The 18107-nt window shown below is 43.0% G+C and overlaps 2 protein-coding genes across 11 annotated transcripts in view; one reads left to right on the forward strand and one right to left on the reverse strand.

The window, feature by feature from the left end:
* Positions 1-236: 236 nt before the first annotated feature.
* Positions 237-17979, reverse strand: ZCRB1 (zinc finger CCHC-type and RNA binding motif containing 1). 5 transcript variants are annotated; one of them, XM_025208256.1, is made up of 9 exons: positions 17481-17857; positions 13511-13570; positions 8146-8233; positions 7959-7987; positions 3668-3779; positions 3447-3554; positions 2241-2350; positions 2057-2132; positions 237-893 (listed from the first exon to the last, which is right to left on the reverse strand). In XM_025208256.1, exons 3-9 carry the CDS (start codon positions 8227-8229, stop codon positions 762-764), a joined length of 651 nt encoding a protein of 216 aa, XP_025064041.1. In that variant the 5' UTR covers positions 8230-8233; positions 13511-13570; positions 17481-17857; the 3' UTR covers positions 237-761. The 5 variants fall into 5 exon arrangements, with proteins under 5 accessions (XP_025064041.1, XP_006015975.1, XP_006015976.1 ...); XM_006015913.2 differs by lacking the exon at positions 13511-13570 and adding an exon at positions 17861-17979 and having other exon boundaries at positions 238-893; positions 17481-17658; XM_006015914.2 differs by lacking the exon at positions 13511-13570 and adding an exon at positions 17861-17979 and having other exon boundaries at positions 238-893; positions 17481-17661.
* Positions 17974-18107, forward strand: part of PPHLN1 (periphilin 1) — a 121839-nt gene continuing 121705 nt past the window's right edge. For 2 of the 6 annotated variants that reach the window (XM_006015917.3, XM_006015919.2), the window contains exon 1: positions 17980-18096. The gene's annotated coding sequence lies outside the window, so the exon portion shown is untranslated. Of the gene's footprint in view, positions 18097-18107 lie in introns of all 6 variants that reach the window. The other 4 variants (XM_006015918.3, XM_006015920.2, XM_025208221.1 and 1 more) reach the window with 4 other exon arrangements.

Consider the following 18107-nt stretch of genomic DNA (forward strand, 5'->3'; position numbering starts at 1 on the left):
ACAAACAGCTGTGCCGGGCTCCAGAGCCCACTCATCAGCTCTGTGCCAGCAGCAGGGAAGAGGCCAGGGTTGCACTGCCTCAGGCTGCTCCCCCACCGTCCACTCCGAGGCACGTGTGCATCCACCGGTGTGGAGCTAATGCCAGAGCCCGGAGCAGATACTTGCAGCCTCCTGGCTGCAACCAGCCCAGGCTTTGGATAGTTGCTGGCAACCACAGTCTGCTTGCAGCAGGGCTCGCAGGTGCCCAGCTGCCTGCTGGGAGCAGCTTGGGCTTCGCAGCTGGCAGCAGCTGCCTAGAACCCAGGCTGGTGGTGGCGTGCTGAGCAAAATGGCCTCACGTGTCATGCTTGGCACATGTGCCGGGGGTTGCTGACCCCTGGACTAGAACAAGGCCTACAGTTCACTTACATTCATTTCGGAACAAGCAATGGTATTATAAAACGTATATATGGTGCCTCTAGGTGGGTGAATTTCATGGTCGCGATAAACACTGAGTAGAATGAGCTAGACTTCACCTTGGGTACATATTTCTCTTGATTAAAAATTCAGATATAATAACAGTTTTCTTTTAAAAAGCGAGGTCATAAATTGTATTAGAAACAACCAGAATCCTGAAATGCAGTGATTTTTATAGAAAAATCTGTAAGAGGAAGTTCAAACAACAGCTCTCTCTAGTTCCAAAAGAAATCTGTACTACAGACAGCTTTACAAATGTACACTATATAGATATATATACACACACCAATTAATAGATCCATATATCAATCACTAAGTTCCTCCTCATCACTGAAATATGCACTCTTTTTTATCCGTGGACGTTTTGAATCATCCGATGTTGAAGGTTCCCCTGTAGGCTGTTTCCATCTCTGCTGTTCTTCTTCAATTTTGGCTTGCTGTAAAGCAATTGAAAGAATGGAAAGGGGAGGGAAGATTTTTTTTTTTTTTAATTCTCTGTGGCAAAATACATGATATTAAACAGATCATTCAAATACTACTTTATATAGTATTTAGTATATTAGTTCTGAGGCTATAATTCAAACCCTTAAAACAATTTATATTGAATGCACTCTTAAATGGACCAGCTGCCTGTAGAACAATTTCTAAAAATGATTCCGAAAACAAATGTTGTCCTTTTATGCTATTGGGAAACCAATCTTTAGCGCTAGCCAGAAGGTTCTATTGCCAACCTCAAGTGTAAGAAACCAATTTGTTTGCAGTCCTGGAAGTGTAGCACACACAGAAAACAAGATTTGAAATCAAGTGCTTTGTATTGTGGATACACTGGAGATGTCTTGGAAGCAGGGAGAGACTGATATTTTGTTATGGAGAGGAGAAGGGGAAACAGGTCATTATCTCAAGGAGAACCTGTTTTTTTTCAAGGAAGGATGCATTTAACCCTAATCATTCTTCAAGTTACCCACATGGGAATATTCAGGTTTACTGAGGTGCACAAATTATTTTCTGGGTATGTCTATACCATCTCTGCAGAAATCCTCTGCTGAGAACCAAGCCCCATTGCACGTGCCACTTGACAAGTGTTGTATGGTTAACACTCACGTGTGGGTTTAGAAGATAATGTCCTTCAGGAGACAGTGGTAGGTTGGATGGCAGAGGGGAGGGGCTACTTAAAATAATGTCTTGACACAGGTATGGAAAGAAGGCATAAAGCATCCATATGTTTATCTGACAAGATGTACTAAGCAAAAGGGGATCAGGAATAGAGGAGGGTTAGGGGAAATGAATGCTGATAATTGCAAGAATAGAAAATTTCCAACATAAGAATAAATCACAGACAACCAGCAAACCAGTAGAATGATTTTTAGAATGGACTCAATGCAGCAGCACCATTCAGAAGCAGAAAATAATCACATTATCGACAGATTAAATAAAACAAGAGAGCCAAACAGTGTGCTGAAGATGACAGAAAGGAAGATTGCTGTATGTTTTGTAGCCTGGACTCTTGTAGTTGTTGCTTGCCACCCTCTCCACCCCCCACATAAGTAAATAATGCAAAACAGTATTTAGAGACAAAATACACTATTCTTAAGTTTAGTACCTGGAAAGCGATGGCCTGGCTAAGGCTATCAAGAGAAGGGTCTTCTCCTTCATCTTCACTTTCCTCCTCTTCTTCACTAGGTAATGTAAAAAGAAAAGATGGAAAAAAAGATGCATGAAGTTTTATTTCAGATTCCCTTACAAAAAAATGTAACGATTTGACAGTTATGTAGAAATACACATACATTTCTTCTGGTTCAACAACTTTCTTTCTTTTCTTCTTTTCTTTCTTTTTTGGCGGTTCACGCTCTCCTAGCATATTTTTTGGACAAGCATAACTTAAGTGTCCTGCCTCCTTAGAGAAAAAAAAAATGTTAGTTAATAGATGCCATTAAAAGCAGGTACCAAACATGAAAAAAATTATCCTGAAGAAAATTAACATTAAGAAAGGAATGCTGTATTAATATATGGAATACAAACAAAAGAATTCCTCCCTTAAAATTCACCTTGGAAATGTGGAAAGTTAACAATGATACTGTATATTAGCTTCAAGTTTGGAATGAACTCTAAATGTACAAGTGATTTACTTCTGGCCTTGAATATATCAGCAATCTGACTGAAAAATACAATGGAATCAACTTCTTTATTTCAGTATGGTAGGAAAGGAGATATTTAAATTACTAGAGTGTATTTTAGCATTAAACAATTCTCAACCTTTAAAATTGTTAGCTTAAACAAAAGTGTGGAACTGACTTAAAATTAGAAAATAAAAATTTCTCAAGATGTATGTGAGTCGGAGGAGGACAGTTTTGACTTTTTTTGGTTTGTTTTTTTAAAGTTTCTTTCCCCCCCTACTGATCTGTTGTAGAATATGCAATTCCCTTTCCAAATTTAAAACCTTTCAGAAGTGAAGCAGAAAACAGTTACTCTAATCCAGGGATAGCCAACCCCTGGCACAGGTGCCAGAGTGTGGCACTTGAAGACATTTTTCTTGGCACACAGCAGATGGCAAGGAAGGGGCCAGGGCTGCCCTGTCACAACAAGGATCGGGCCCCTGGTGACTCCCCCACAAGCCACATCTGCCCCTGGCATGCCAATATCTTACAAGTTGAGGTTGCAAGTGTTTTTAGCACTCTGCCCAAAAACATTGCTGACACCTGCTCTAATAAAAAAAATAAGATAATGCAGCATTTTCAGTTCTAAATATAGTCTGCTGCTGACTGCATATCAGACTATATACTTATAATTACCAGATAGTATTTTTTTCTGAAAAATCCCAAATTCCCAGAAGAGATAAGGCTAGAACCACTGCTGAAATGGAATAAGTATGGATGGATGTTAGCCCAAAGAATACTACCACTTTTATGGGGAAAAAAAATAGTAATAGCAGAATTAGAGAAACAAATAAAAAACGTAGTTGAAACATTTTAGATCTATTATAGATTACTTACTCCACATTCATAACATTTAGATTTATCAAAGTAGTTTCGCCTGCGGATGAATTCTGCTGCTCTTCCATTGTCGATGGCAATACTTGCTTTTATCACTCTTCCAAATAACTAAACCAAAAGGGGAGGGGGAGGGCAAGGAGGAAAAATCAATAACACCAAGTCAATACTTTTGAGGAATCTGAATAGCTCCCTTTTTGCTACAATCTTTTTCAGATGCTTACTTGTTTGTTATTAAGTGCCCGAGAACAGTTTTGGGCAGACTCTTTATCCAAAAACAAAATGAAGGCAACTCCTTTACTCTTCCTGGTGTCTTTGTCCTTCATAATAGTAACTCTGAAAACAAATAACCAAGACACTCATTTAAGGGGAAAAAATGTGGCTTGATATGAAAAAATCCTACCTAGGAGTTCTGAGAGCTTTGTTCAGTATATGTTAATTAAACAGTGATAGGCAAAATACTTTATGCAAACACCTTTCAAGGAAAGCAAAGTCCAGATAAAAGGCTGATATGCTTTTATTAGCATCTGTGAAATTTTGACTAGACCTGGACAAAAAACAATGTTCCTTATGTTGGTAAAAATATCCAATACAAATGGCTTGAATGCTATAGCTCTTACATGACCCAAGTAATTTGTGGAATGGGGGAGTTTTCAGCTTAAGACGGCCATATGTTATATTAGTCCAGGACATCCTTGTTTAGATGGAGCAGTTCATACTTCTGAATGTCAGGGGGCCTGGTTAAGGTCAAACAGTATCAAAGCAATGCAACACGTAGCCGCAGAATTGGGATGTGGGCAGAAGCAAGTAAGTCACAATTGAATTTTTTTGTGTAAAAAAGGCACTTATCTGCTGGATGAGCCTTCACTCCTATGATAATGGGTCTGCCTGGAGCTAGCTTACTACCCCAGGATTTTTAAAAAATTGCCCTTACTTTTCTTGCTAACACTTTTTTTTTTTTTTCTTTACGTAGCATTATTTAGCAGCAGAGCAAAAATCCAATTAGAAGAGTCCAGCACATGCTCTAAGCTTCCAACTTAAGTTGTTCCTGGTTCAGTCTTTAATGTTTTTGTCCCTTTCATTTTTATCATCTTACCTAAGGGGAAAAAAAAAAGATTGTTTGTGAGTTTATAGCTTTCAAGTGACAAAGGCAGAGATGCTTGTGTCTGTGTATACACTCAGCCAGAGCATGAAAAAAGAAATTGGCTCTTACACATATCTTTTACTATCAGCTTTAAAAGGGTTTTTCTTTTTACTGCCTGTGGTTTGACTGGCATTTCCTACTGACTATACTAAATTCCTACTGAATATAGACTATTAGGGCTTTCATTTTAATAAAGTAAATGTATCACTGTAAGACATTCATTAAGTTTTGAAGTAGTAATTTTATTAAAATTGATTAATGTAGTAAATTAGTTAATTTAGCTAATTAAAAACTTCAAAGTTCACTATTGTAAGTACTAGAAGTTTCTAGTAAGTTGATTTTATATAATATTTATTTATAATGGTAATGTTATTTTGATGGTGATCAAGGCTTTGAAGCAGGAACTCCCATTCTGTTCAGGAGTTAAGGCAGGGGTGGGTAAAATGGTGGATCCAGCTGGCAGTCAGACTCCATTTCCCAGCAGCCCCTGCTTGAGTTGCTGTGGCTGGTTTCTATGGAGACCCCAGTAGCAGCAGCGCCAGGACAAGGTTTCCATGGAGACTGGCCCAAGCAGCGCTGGCAGCTGGGCGGGTAGCTGCTCTGGGGCAAGGGCTGAGATCTTGTAGCGGTGACAGCATGGTCCAGAGCTGGGAGAGAGTTGTGATCTGCTGCCCGCATACCCCGGGTGCCCCTTTTCTCCCTCCCAGATTTGGGGTGTGCAGGCAGCGGATCACAGCTCTGTCGCAGCTCCGGACCACGCTGTCACTGCTGCAATATCCCATCCCTGGTCCTGAAGCCGCTCCCCGCCCAGCCGCAAACCCTGCCAGTGCTGCTTGGGCTGATCTCCACGGAAACCCTGGCCCAGTGTTGTCATAGAGCCACTGCTACTGAGGTCTCCATGGAAACCAGCTGCAGCAATGCAGGCAGGGCCTGCTGGGAAATGGAGTCTGCCACAGACCTGATCCAGCTCATGGGCTGGATTTTGCATGCCTCTGAATTAAAGTCTAACACTATTTGTTTTTAAACCCAACAGAACCAACAGGTGCACTTTTAAATTTCTGCCCAGTATACCAGAGCTAATATTTAGAAGTGTTTACTGATTCTCATAAGAGTTTTAGCTCATCCAGAGTATTTCTAGCCATGGCAGATGATGACATACTGAAGCTTGAAGTCATGTTGGCTGCTGACAGACATGAAAAAAAAAACTCAACAAAAAACCCAGCGCTTTACCAGGAGCAGCAGTACATTAGTTCAACCCGGCTCCGCAGTGTCTGCAAATGTTGTGTGCTTCAGCAGGGTTTTCGGATGCTTTATCTGAAGTTGATTCAATCACCTATTATATAAAAGCGCCAAAAAAGCCCTGTTGAAGCACCTAATCTATACAGATATTGGGTGAGCCGGGTCAAACTAACATGATGCCTCTTTTGGGTATGCATCAGGCTCGGCGCAGGGGTGTGCGCAGTTTAAAGTAAAGCACTGTTTTTTTTCTTTTATGTCTGTTTAGCAGTCGGTACTCTTATCTTGCTCTCCCCACTCAACCGTTTAATACTATGCGCAGTTTCTCTCTTTGAAGTTGTCACTTGGACATTTGAAAGCCCTCTTCAAGTCTTTAAGATAGTCTTTTGCTCTAATAAGTCTTGAGATACTGCAGTATCTGCTAAAATCAAAACAGACTTGAAAGCTGAAGGTGGAAAATAAAGACATGACAGAAACTAGAATAACCAAAATAATTAGCTATTGAAGGTCCAATAACTTAAAAGTCACTGCTCCATTCTTTCAGCCTCTTATAGTTTGAATGCAGGTACACTGAACTGCCTTGCACCCACACTTGTCAAAAGAAAAATGAGAATTTGTTGAAGTCAGTTGAGGATCCTGGAACTATATTCTACTTGCTCCTTTTCACCTCCAGGCTGAAAGCTCCTGTGTGTGTGTGTCTGCAAAAACCTCCCAATTGCTATCAGTAAACTGAAACTTACCTTCTTTTATGATGAGCCAAAACTTCAATACAATTCCATACTCTAGACCAGGGATAGGCAACCCCCAGCACATGTGCCAATTAGTGGTACATGGAGACATTTTCCTTGGTGTGCCAGGAGGTGTACCGAGGAAAGCGTTAAAAAAAATGTAAGTTGCTGCTCCGGGCTCTTTGGAGCAGCCACAGCTCTCAGTGCCATGGCAGGCACCGGGGGTGTGGTGAGGAGAGCCCTGGCTGGGACACAGGGATGCTGCCCATGTTCTGCTGACCCTGCCCCAATGTCTTGGGTGATGCTGAATGTTTCACAAAGCTTCAGAAAAGCTGCCAGTGCCACAGCAGGCACCGGGAGTGAGGTCAAGAGAACACAGGCAGGGACGCTGTCTTTGTTCTGCTGACCCCAGCCCCATGCCTGTGGTGGTGCTGAGAGTTTCACAAACTCAGCCATAGGCACCGAGGGTGGGGTCGACAGGATGCAGACAGCATTGCTGCATCCCTGCTTGTGTTTTCCTGCCCCTGCCCCTGGTGCAGAGAATCAGGGGGTCAGGAGAATGCAGGAGGGGCCAGCAGAACATGGGGGGGGAGGGTGTCATGCTGCTTGCAGGAAGATGCTTCCAGGAGGACACAGTGTGGGGGGAGGGCAGTGTGGAGTGGGTGGTGCCAGGAGGTTGCAGGTACCAGCTCCCCACCGCATACGAGGGAAGCATGTAGCTCTGGACAGCAGATAGCTAATTAGTCTGTTGGTGCTGGTGCCGATTTCCTGTGCTTTGCAAACTGAGAGTTTAACACTGCCTATTATTAAGGTTTTTTTGCTTTGTTAAACTGATTCATATTCAGTTTTTACTCTCTTTCAAACCAGTTCATTATTCAGTTTTTTCACTCTATTAAATAGTTTCATGCTTAGGTTCTGCTTCCTCAAGCCAGTTCATATTAGTCAGTTTATTTTCCTCTGTTAAATCGTTTCATACTCAGTTTTTGCTCTCTCTTTTCCACCCCCCCCCCGTCTCCCTCTTTTTTTCTTCTTTCTTTTTTCTCTCTCTCATTACAACAAGCTTTACAAAAAAAGAATACAGAACAAAGGTAGTATACTAAGCTTTATTTATTGTCACCAGGTTTAGAATTTTTAGAAAACCTGGTATTTACTGAAAAAATAAAGAAGCAACATTTATGGTTATTAACTATATTAATATGCACCATGTCCTGCCATGTACCCCCTGCCTCAGTTTTGTTTTTCTGGCATGTCCGGCACCTTACAAGGTAGACATTGTGGTTTTTTTCGGCACTCCAGCCAAAAATGTTGCCTACCCCTGCTCTAGACAGAAATTACAAGGGCAGAACTTGCCCAAAATAAAGAACATGCATTGAATGCCAAGTTGAAAATACACATCAGATCACTTACTTGACAACTTTGCCATATTTGGAAAAAATCTGGAACGAAGAGAAGAATAGACAAGTTTACCAGACTGCTGTCAAATTAAGCACAGCAACACAATCTAAATGGGCACTGTTCAGATATTTAAAGTTTACATATGACACTTGCATGCAACCATTATATAATACAACTCTTTAAAGAGAGGCTTACTTACCCTGTATAAGTCATTGTTGGTCAGAGCAAAGGGCAAGTTGGACACGTACACTGTGCTTTTACTTGGTGCCAATCCACCACTCATTTTCCTGGGGATAGAGACAAATTAATTGATTGAATTCAATGACTCAATCTTAATAAAAATAAAATATAGATTGTATAGCCACATGAAAATTGTGAGAAATAAAGTGGCTTCAAAACCCCTTTCACGTGAAATCAACGCTGACTTTCATATTCCACAGGGTAAAGGAAAGTCATGAACAGCAATGCAGCTTTGAAATTACAAATTGACTACTATGAGACAACCTCAATGAGGTTAGCAATTGTGGTTACTAAAATGATCCTTGAACAATGTGAAATCAATTCTGGTTTCAGAATAAAACAAAACAAGTAATTTACCACTCATTAAACCAGTTGCTGAAGTTAATGAGACTTATTTGAAAAACAAGTAAAAAGGGTGTTTTTCTCTTGTTTTAAATGATTTGGCCCTCTGGCTATAATCAGGCAAGTCCAAGCTTAAAAACTCATACTGATAAGTTAAACCTCTTCAAAGCAAGACCCTAATGAGTAGAAAAGCACAATGTGTTAACTTAAAATAGAACAACATACTGTTCAACATTTTAAATAGTTATGATACCCTCTCATTTCTTGGTAATTTCTTCCCATAGTTCCCTGCAACCACTTCTGCCTTATCTCCCAGCACTTCTTTCCATGTTCCCCTGAACTCTGAGGTTTCCTTTTAACCTTGTCGATGGACTACATCTCCCCTACATGCATCCCCTCTTCCAAATGCTCTGCTGAAAGCACAACTTCTTGCTGTTCTATCACCTTCACTCCTTACTTCTCAGTGTCTCCCCCACTTCTAAAACTCCCTTCTCCCATCCATGTATGCAGGCAAAGAACCAATCTTTTTAAAGTTACATATATGTATGTATATTGAAGCAGTTCTCCTCTGAGTGTGTACTAGATTGTAACCATAGGTAAAAAACAAAGGAAAGCCAAGGGTAATAGTGAGGAGAAGAGACCAAATTGCAGCATCCTTACATCTTTAAGGATACACAAACCTGCATACAGCATCACTTTCCTTTTGACTCATCGGATATTTGTGGTTTGTTCTAAAAGCCAGAATAACATAAAAAATGAAGGATCAAAATGACATTGTCCTTTGTTGACAAAGTATCTTTAAGTAGTATAGCATGTCAGTTTCCTCATTGCCTTCAAGCCCCACTCAGCTTTTTGGGGCAATCATTCAGGTCTAATAAACTGCTAGTGAATTTGTTTCCTGGTTACCTTATTGTGGCCTTTATTAAATATAAAATACTGCTCAAGGAAGACCAACCATGTTGAGTTTGCTGACCAAGATATCTTTGAAGTAAGTCATCAGGAAAGAATCAGGAAAAACATATAAGAAGTTAGTGACAAAGAAATTGCAATGGAGTGGAAAAGAATACAACTCCTTTTTTTTCATCAACTTCACAAATATCTATTTTGGTAAAGATGGGAAATTTAGGGAGACTATTTTCTTTTAAGAGAAGCTGTGAGGAAGTCAGGAGGGAAGCCAGCCTTACCTTAAACTACTCAATGTCAGTGCTACAACCATAATCAAACCCTGGTTAGTATCTAAACACTGCCTTCAGTGGTTGTGTGCGCAGAGTACATTCTTGTTGCATGCTGATTTCCAAAGTATTTTTATCCTCTATTTCCTACTCCAATGCGATCTGCTTGGGTGGTAGCTAAGTCACAGAGCTTTGATTTTTCCTTTCCTTCCCTGTCTAGGGGCCGTGTTTCTTTTGGCATGAGTTTAAATAGCATGAAGAAGTTAAGCAAATAAAAAAACAGAGGTAGTTCAGAGTGAAGGACAGATATTACTTTGTGATGTTATGCAGGCAATCTGCTTAATCGTAAACTCCTGGCTGCTTGGCACCTGTGTCCTGTGACAAGACCTAACCCAACTGACTTGGCACCATATTTCATGTATTGATAGTTATAAGTCTGGTTATCCAGATGCAGAGAACAGTATTCCAAAGGAGTTATTAAAAGCTATCCTGTCCTTGCATTATGGCACACTGCCATGCTAATTTACTGCAATATGCAGAATCTTCAATAGCTATAGATAGCAATTTACCTAGAAGATACCAGAAAACAGCATCAACTACAACTTGCAGTTCTCACCACCAAGGCCAGTGTTGGTAAACAGATATTAGCAACACATATATGGCAGTATGCACAATTTTGGGATCATGATCTCAGGCTGATTCTTGACCGGCCCTGGGGACCCACTGGGCTGCTGAAGCCCTCCAAAGCTGGCTGATGATCACCTGACTGGTGGCTGGCAGGCACTGTACTGAGGTCTATTTGAGACCCAGTGCAGTCTACCCAGTCACACATTCATTTTAAGGTGTTATAATTTTGTGGTTGGTTTCAGTTGCACATTTTTTGTGTAATAGTTTTGCAGTTGGTTTCCTCTTTTTGTTGTGACATTAATTGCCTAAATGCACGGCTGGGTTACACATTTATATGCAACTAGCTGTTTAATTGTTTCTTAGGTGTAACATCTGCCAGGGGCCAGTGTCATCTGTTAGCAATGACAGGAGGACTGCCTGCCTTGCCCCTTAGTCCTTCAGGAGTCAAGACACTCCCTCTCCCTTCCCACCCCCATCCCTCCTTGCACCCCGCCCCCTCAATTTAGGAGCAAGCACTTCCTGCTCTGGTCCTCTCTCCTAAGCTTTTCCAGCTTCTTTTCCCTTCCCCCTATTAAGCCAAGTGGGGCTGCAGGAGATACTATGCTGAGAGAAGAACCAAAACCAGGAGCATAGAAAAGTTTCTCCTACTGGCCATCTTTTGTGACTGCAGGCATCTCCAAATGCAAACAGAAAATGCTTGAAGAGTTGGCCTGCTGCTATTTAACATAACTGTGGTTTAAAAACAGATTTTGTCTTTTCTTGTTGCTCTATGTTTTTTATTTCTGTTTAATTTAATCTGTTTTATTTTACTTTGAAACTTTCAGGCTGATCCTGGGGTTTCAGGATGAAAACCAAGGAAAAAAACTGTTCAATCCTGAAGATCCTTCATGTTTATACTTACTTAACACTGGTAATTATAAAATTAATTTAATGTCATTATTCCAAAACACCAATTAATTAACTTATAACTTGTTTTGTATAATTAGCATAAGTATCTAACATACTGAAGATTAAAGTTCTTTTAATTAAAGCTTATCTAATATATTAATGCTTAAAATATTTGACCCTTATTTGACAATATTTGACCCAGGCAACTGACCAAGTATTTTTGACTGGTCAAAAAAATACCCAATCCTAGGCCTATTTACTTTTTTGATCATTACTATGCCCCTGCATGGGACTGCTGTCACCTGGTACATTTGGCACCCTATATTTAAGGTCAATTTGAAACACATACCTGACTTTTGTAGCTTTGCATCTAAAAAAATTAAAATATGAAGTGTAAACCAGTGGGGCAGTTCTCCAATTCATTACTAAAGAACACTCCCTTACTATAGGATTTCAATCCCTTTTTCTTCAAGGATTCAGTTTCTTCAGTATTATTTAACACACGTTCTGCATTTTAATCATGTCCTTTCTCCCTGGCCCACAGTCTTCTGCAAAGGCTTTCCTATTCTCAGCAGGATGACATTTTGTTGACTCTGTGTTTAGGAAAGAAGGCAACTTGTCTGCAGGCCATTAGCTGGAGTCCAATATACCTGTTTCCTGTTGTGGACTAATATTCCACATGGTTCCCCAAATCAACTGAACTATTTGATGGCTGTTCTGAGGACTAGGTCACCTCTAAATTATCATTTGATCCCTGGCTTCAGAGCTTTAGTTGGAAAGCAGCTGATCAGTCACTAATAAAGTCAAGCCCAACTCCACAAGGCTGGCCACTCTGCCTAGTCTATCCTTAGGCCTATCAGAGACAGAACTGTCTTACTACTGTGACCACACACAAAGTGGCTCCATTGTGGTACCTGCAGCTATCCCCTGCCTAGTGTGCTGGCTGTGGGCACAATACCATCCTGGCTGCCAAAGCATAGGCCCCTGATCAGTACTTGCCACTACAGGGACTGATGATGCCAGATGAAAACATCTGGAAGAGACTGACAGGCTTCTGTGGGAGTGGGGGAATAAAGGAGGAATCCCCTATTGCCTCCTGACTAGACAGCTCACATTTGAGGTAACTTAGTAGCTTTCTAACCAGGGGTCTTGAATGCCTGTATGACCTCATAGAGCTACATTTTTGTACTGTGAAAAAGTACTGAAATACTTTATAGCACTGCAAATGAATGCCTGGCCATATGTTACCTTAAGTCACTTGTTTAAGCATAGGTACCGACTTTGGGTAGCAGGTGGGGACTTTTTCTTGCAGGGGTTGGGGGGGGGAAGGGTACACAAGCCCTAAGCATTCCTAGAAGAGGCAGCGCATTACTCCAACCTGGCTCGCCCAATGTCTGTAAAGATTAGTTGCTTTACTGGAGCTTTTTTGGTCCTTCTATCTAATAGCTGATTGAATCAGCTATTAGCTAAAAGTGCCAAAAAGCCCCACTTAAGCGCCTGATCTTTACAGATGCTGCAGAGCCAGGTTAGAGTAATGCGCTGATTCTTCCAGTAAAGTGCTTTTTTGTTTATTTGTTTTCTTAAGATCTGCAAGCAGCCACAGAGATCTAACATGTAAAACCACAATGGCTGGGGCTCATGGGTACTGAGCACCTGCTAATTTTTTTTCAGTGAGTACTTGAGCTGCAGAGCACTCATGGAGTTGGCACCTATACATTTAAGGTCATAAAAGGAAATATGACATGAAGCAGGGAATCAAATCCAAATTCTTCAGAGTCCAAGGCTAGTGTCCAACTACTGGAGCATCCATGCTCTCTGTGCAAAGTGGGTATAACATGCTCAGGGGTAGACAGAACCAAGTTCTCCAAATCTATGATGTCACAAGAAAAGTGAAAAGTTGCTCCATCTGGCATAAAACTAATGTACACAAACTGTCATTCCACCAGACTTGCCAGAAAATCCATTAGCAAACATAGGATTAGACCTCTCTTCTGCATGCAATTGTGAGATAACTGACCAAGGAGCTTTGCAACTGCATCTATAGTTTTTTCCATCATATTACTGAGACTGAGATGTCAAGGAGTGATAGTAAATTCAACTAATTAAACCCATTTAATTAAGCCTTTGTAAAATTTTAGCAAAGTTAAAACAACTGTATGTTAGTACATGTGAAGGCATTTCAAGTGGACAGTTCACATTTGCTACTGTGCATTAGGCACAAAAACCAGAGCAGCCATATTCATGCAAGGAATCAAGTTTAATTAAACATCACACACACAATTCCAAAAGAATTACCATTTTTTTCATAAAAAGTGTCTTATGCTTTCTTCAAGTCACAGGAAACAATTCAGCTTTCTGAAATGAAAACCATGGATAGGTATCCAAACATTCTAAAAAGGTGCTTTTGTCAAGCTGTTCCTTTTGCATACTCTTCAATGCCAGATGCATATGGATTGTTCAGGAGCCTGTCCTACCACCCTCTGCTGATTTAGCTTTGTTTGAGAAACTGAACATGTTTTATTTGTCATTTCCATTTTTTAAAATGTATTTTAAAAATCAATCCAATTTAAATAATTTTATTAAGTGTGCATGGAAGGAGGGCTTGCCCAGTGATAGAAGTGCTAGCCTGGGACTGGAATATGCTTGTTCAGTTCCCCACCCTGCCACTGACATTCTGTGCAACCTCCAGCGAGCCACTGGTTCTCCATCTGTGAGACCCATGGAAAAACAATTCTGTTGCAACAATTTTTCAATAGTTTTTTACCTGGAAAAACAGTCTGTTAGTTATGTTTCTGGAAAACATGACTGCCTGTCCATTATGTCACCCCGGGCTGCAATTTGCAAGACTTTTTCAACCTTTTAAATCTGACAGCCTTGCAGCAGCTCTAGTTGCATGGCTATAGACTCTACTGCACAGACTATTATTGCTTAGTTGAGAAAAACGTTGTCTCTTTCCATGCATCAGACAGCTCAAGGCACCATGAGGGTGGGAAAACAAAATTATAACTGAATTTTTAAATATACATTAAAAAAAAAATCTTTAAAAATATAAAGTTTTAGTTACAAGCTGCCATTACAGAGCTATAATTATAAAAATGAACAATTTTGTACATTTTTGTTTCCTGTTAGCAAAACTTTAAATTTTACAGTTTTTCCTTTTAAGTTCCACAGTTAAATACTCCTCTATATTAAATATTATATATAACCTTACTGCGAAAGCAACAAAAAAAAAATCAAAGAACTGACCAAAAAACCCCTCACATCTGCTAGCAGCAATACTTTCCAATAGCTTAAACTGGTATACTTCAAGAAACCAAAAACACTTGGATGCTACAGAGAGTAATAAATAGTAATGAATGATAGATCACTCTGGTTTTCAACCTGTGGTCCATGGACCCCTGGGGGTCCACAGGCTATGTCTAAGGGATCCACGAAAGATGACTACGGTCAATCACAAGTATGTGAATACCCATATTCACAAGTCAAAGGGGTCCACAACTCCATTCAAAATTGTTCCATAAATGAAAAAAATGTTGAAAACCACTACTCTAAATGTAGGCAGGCAAGGTTCTTTGAGTAGATGCGATATCTTTTATTAGACCAACTGAGTAGTTGGAAAAAAGTTCTTAGCAAGCTTTTGGATGCAGTCACCCTTCTTCAGGCATAGGTAGTCTCCCTATGCTATAAAACAGTGGTTCCCAACTTTTTTAGATTGCGGACTGGAAAACCACGGACTAGAAGTGACTGGCATACTGTGGACTCTTTTTCATACTCAGTATATAAAAAAAAAAAAAAAAGGTTAGCTGCTGGTCTGCAGCATGCTGGTCGTTTCCAGTTGTCACAACCCAGTGATTTTTTGTGCCTCAGCACTATGGAATTTCCTGGCCACATGAGAGCTCCTTTGCACGGCAGAGTGTTCTGCTGCAATTGAGAACCCGCGTGCAGAAGAGAGTTCCCGCCAATTTGCAGTTTCCTTTGCAGGATGCATTTCTTCTTTGCAGCACAGAAATGCACGGTGCAAAGAGTTCCCACCATTCGAATGTAAATTTGTGCCCCACTATTGGCCAGTGCTAAATTATTCACACGTGGCGGCTAGTAATTGGCTCGCTGGCCGTTTAAAATTCCGCGCGACTTCCGCCCAAGTCGAAGAGCTTTGAGCAGGCTGCAGAGTGCCTCTGAAGTTACCTGACTTGTGGCTGCCGATCGATAGACAGTTTACCTGATTTGTGGCTGCCGATCGATAGACTGATCACCTATCGATCTTTCTTCCCGTTGCCGAGCGCAACCCCAGACGTACCCCTTTCCCCGCCAGCTTCAAATTGCAGATGGATTAACTGGCTTGGGCCCCGCCAGCTGGAACAACTCGCGTGGTTGTTCAGACGACCGGACCACCTGCGTCGTGAGTAAAGTTTTTTACAACCAATAAGTTGTGTCTGCCTCTCCATTCACTAGCCCGCCCTAACATACGACCAATTTCTAACGTAACTCGAGTCGGCTGTGGCCGTCCGGGACACCAGTCTGCAGTTTGCTGACCCATGGTTTGCCAGTCTGTGGTCACTTCAGACCGGCAGCCAACTCTCCTGTGAACCGGCAGCCAGCCGTGGCCCAGATGTTGGGAACCTCTGCTCTAAAGCTATTAATTTCAATGCTCCTCCTACTTGCATCCATATCTTCCAACGTCAGAGTCAGTACTGAGCTAGATGGACTCAGTATGGCACTTATGTTCTGATATTCACTTTGACTAGATTACATTCTTACATCAAACTTTGCAGAACAAATTCAATGAGAAATGCTGAAATCATTTCAACAACTCTGAAAATCCCTCCTTTAAATATTTAAACATGGCCTTAGGAGCACACCTTTCTCTTCTTAAAAAGCTGCCCAGTGTATGTCAAAGACTTCATGGTCCCTTTGCTATAACCAAAATTTGAAAATACCAAAGATTTATGCCACGAAGAAAAAACAGAAATACAATACAAATAAAACAGAATACAACCAGGTATGTATAGGCTGCAGTCCTATACATACCTGGTTTACAGCATGGACTTGCAGCACATGCCGCTGGTCCTGAGGGTCTAGGCTAGGGATTAGCAACTCCTTGCATGTATATCAGAACATGGCATGTGAAGCTATTTTGCTTGGCACATCACAGTTGGCCTGGGCTTTAAGCAGCTGCCGCCAGCCACGGAGCCTGGACTGCTTGCAGCAGGTAGCTGGGAGGCTGCAAGCAGCCCAGGCTCTGTGGCAGGCAGTAGCTGCTCAGACACCAGGCTGGTTGCAGCCAGGAGGCTACGAACAGCTGCATGAGGCTCTGCAGCCCCAGTGCTGGCTCTGTGGCAGCAGCAGCTGCATTGCACATCTCCAGGCAGACAGCGGGGGAGGGGTCAGGGTTGTATTGCTCCAGGCTCTGGCCTGGCCGTGCACCCAGAGGTACACGTACAACAGCCACAGCCATGGAGCTGGTGCTGCAGACCGGATGCTTGCCACGGATAGCCCGGGCTCTGGGCAGTTGGAGTAGGCAGGCTGCAAACAGCCACACTGGGCTCCGCAGTGCCATCATTGGCTCCATGGTGGCAGCAGTGGCTGCACTGCACTTCATGGTGCATGGAAGGGAAGGGGCAGGGTCAGCACAACCCCAGCCCCTCCCCCGCTATCCACCTGGAGGCACAGTGTGCAGCTGCTTCCAGCAATGAAGATCAGGCCCCTTGCGGCTCCCCTGCCTCTCACGCACCAAGTCTAGGCATGGGTGAAGGTTGGGGCACTCCAGCCAAAAACACTGCCATCTCCTGGTCTAGCCCGACAAAATGGATTCCCTGGCACAGGCCTCTGCCACAAGTTACTACAACAAGTAACTAATAGTTACTGCCTCTCCCTTCACTATGCTCTTCCCTGTCCTTGGTAAGCTTCAATGGACCACAAAAAAAAAAAAAAAAAAAAAGAAAATGTGGTGGGGACCACAAACAATGGACAAGAGCAGGGAAAAGAAAAGGGGAAATAAAATGAAATGTGAAGGTCCCTACCGTAAATACTGAGCGAGTGCATGGGGGAAAGGCTACACGCAACTCTCTCCAGTCAAGGAGCAAAGTACCCGATTCATCTCAGTGAATTTTCCTGTGGGATCTTCCCAGTGAGAACAGCTCCAAGCAAGAGCTGCAAACCAACGCCTGCGTCCTGCTCCCGACCGCTGTGCGGAACAGCGCTCCGCATCTGGTGCGCGCAGCCAGCTTACCCGCTTCCGCTCCCCCGCACCGACCTGACTGCTTACCGCGCTGCTTCTTGCTTGGTGGCGGGTCACCAGCTACAGGCCTCGCAGACCCCCTCCGCCTCGGCGCCGGGCCTTTCCCGCGGGGCTGCCTCCTGCCACCACCTCGCTCTGCGGGTCTCGGCTCGTCCCACTCGAGGCAAGTCTTGGTTTTCACTCGCGTCCGCGGGCGATTCTTCTGCTGCTGGGAAAGACCCAATGCGGGGGTGGGGGGTTGACACCGCGGATTCCCAGCGGGCATCTCCGCGCTCCCCGAGGCTCACGGAGGCAGCTCCGGGCAGGGGGCAGGCGCTGGCTGCAGGGCCCTTCGCTCCGGCCCGTCCGAGGACACTGGAGGCTGGGCGAGCCTGGGGCGCCTCCGCCGCTCTCCCTCCAGGACCCACCTGACGCGGGGTCACGGCTCCCGCCCGCCGAAGCCGAGCCCCCTCCTGGCACTTTCTCCCGCGACAGGCGCCTCCGCTGACGTCCAAGGAACGACCGACCGCTTCCACCAATAGCGGGCGGCGGGGGAAGGAGGAAGGCGGGTGCTTCCGGTCATGTGGCGCTAGGCGCCGGAAGTGCTGCGGGCTGGCGGAGAGGGCGAGCGGAGCTGCGCTGCTAGTGGGGGAGACAGGAGCCGGTGAGCGGGCG

Source organism: Alligator sinensis, unplaced genomic scaffold (assembly GCF_000455745.1).
Source record: "Alligator sinensis unplaced genomic scaffold, ASM45574v1 scaffold147_1, whole genome shotgun sequence".
Lineage (NCBI taxonomy): Eukaryota > Metazoa > Chordata > Crocodylia > Alligatoridae > Alligator > Alligator sinensis.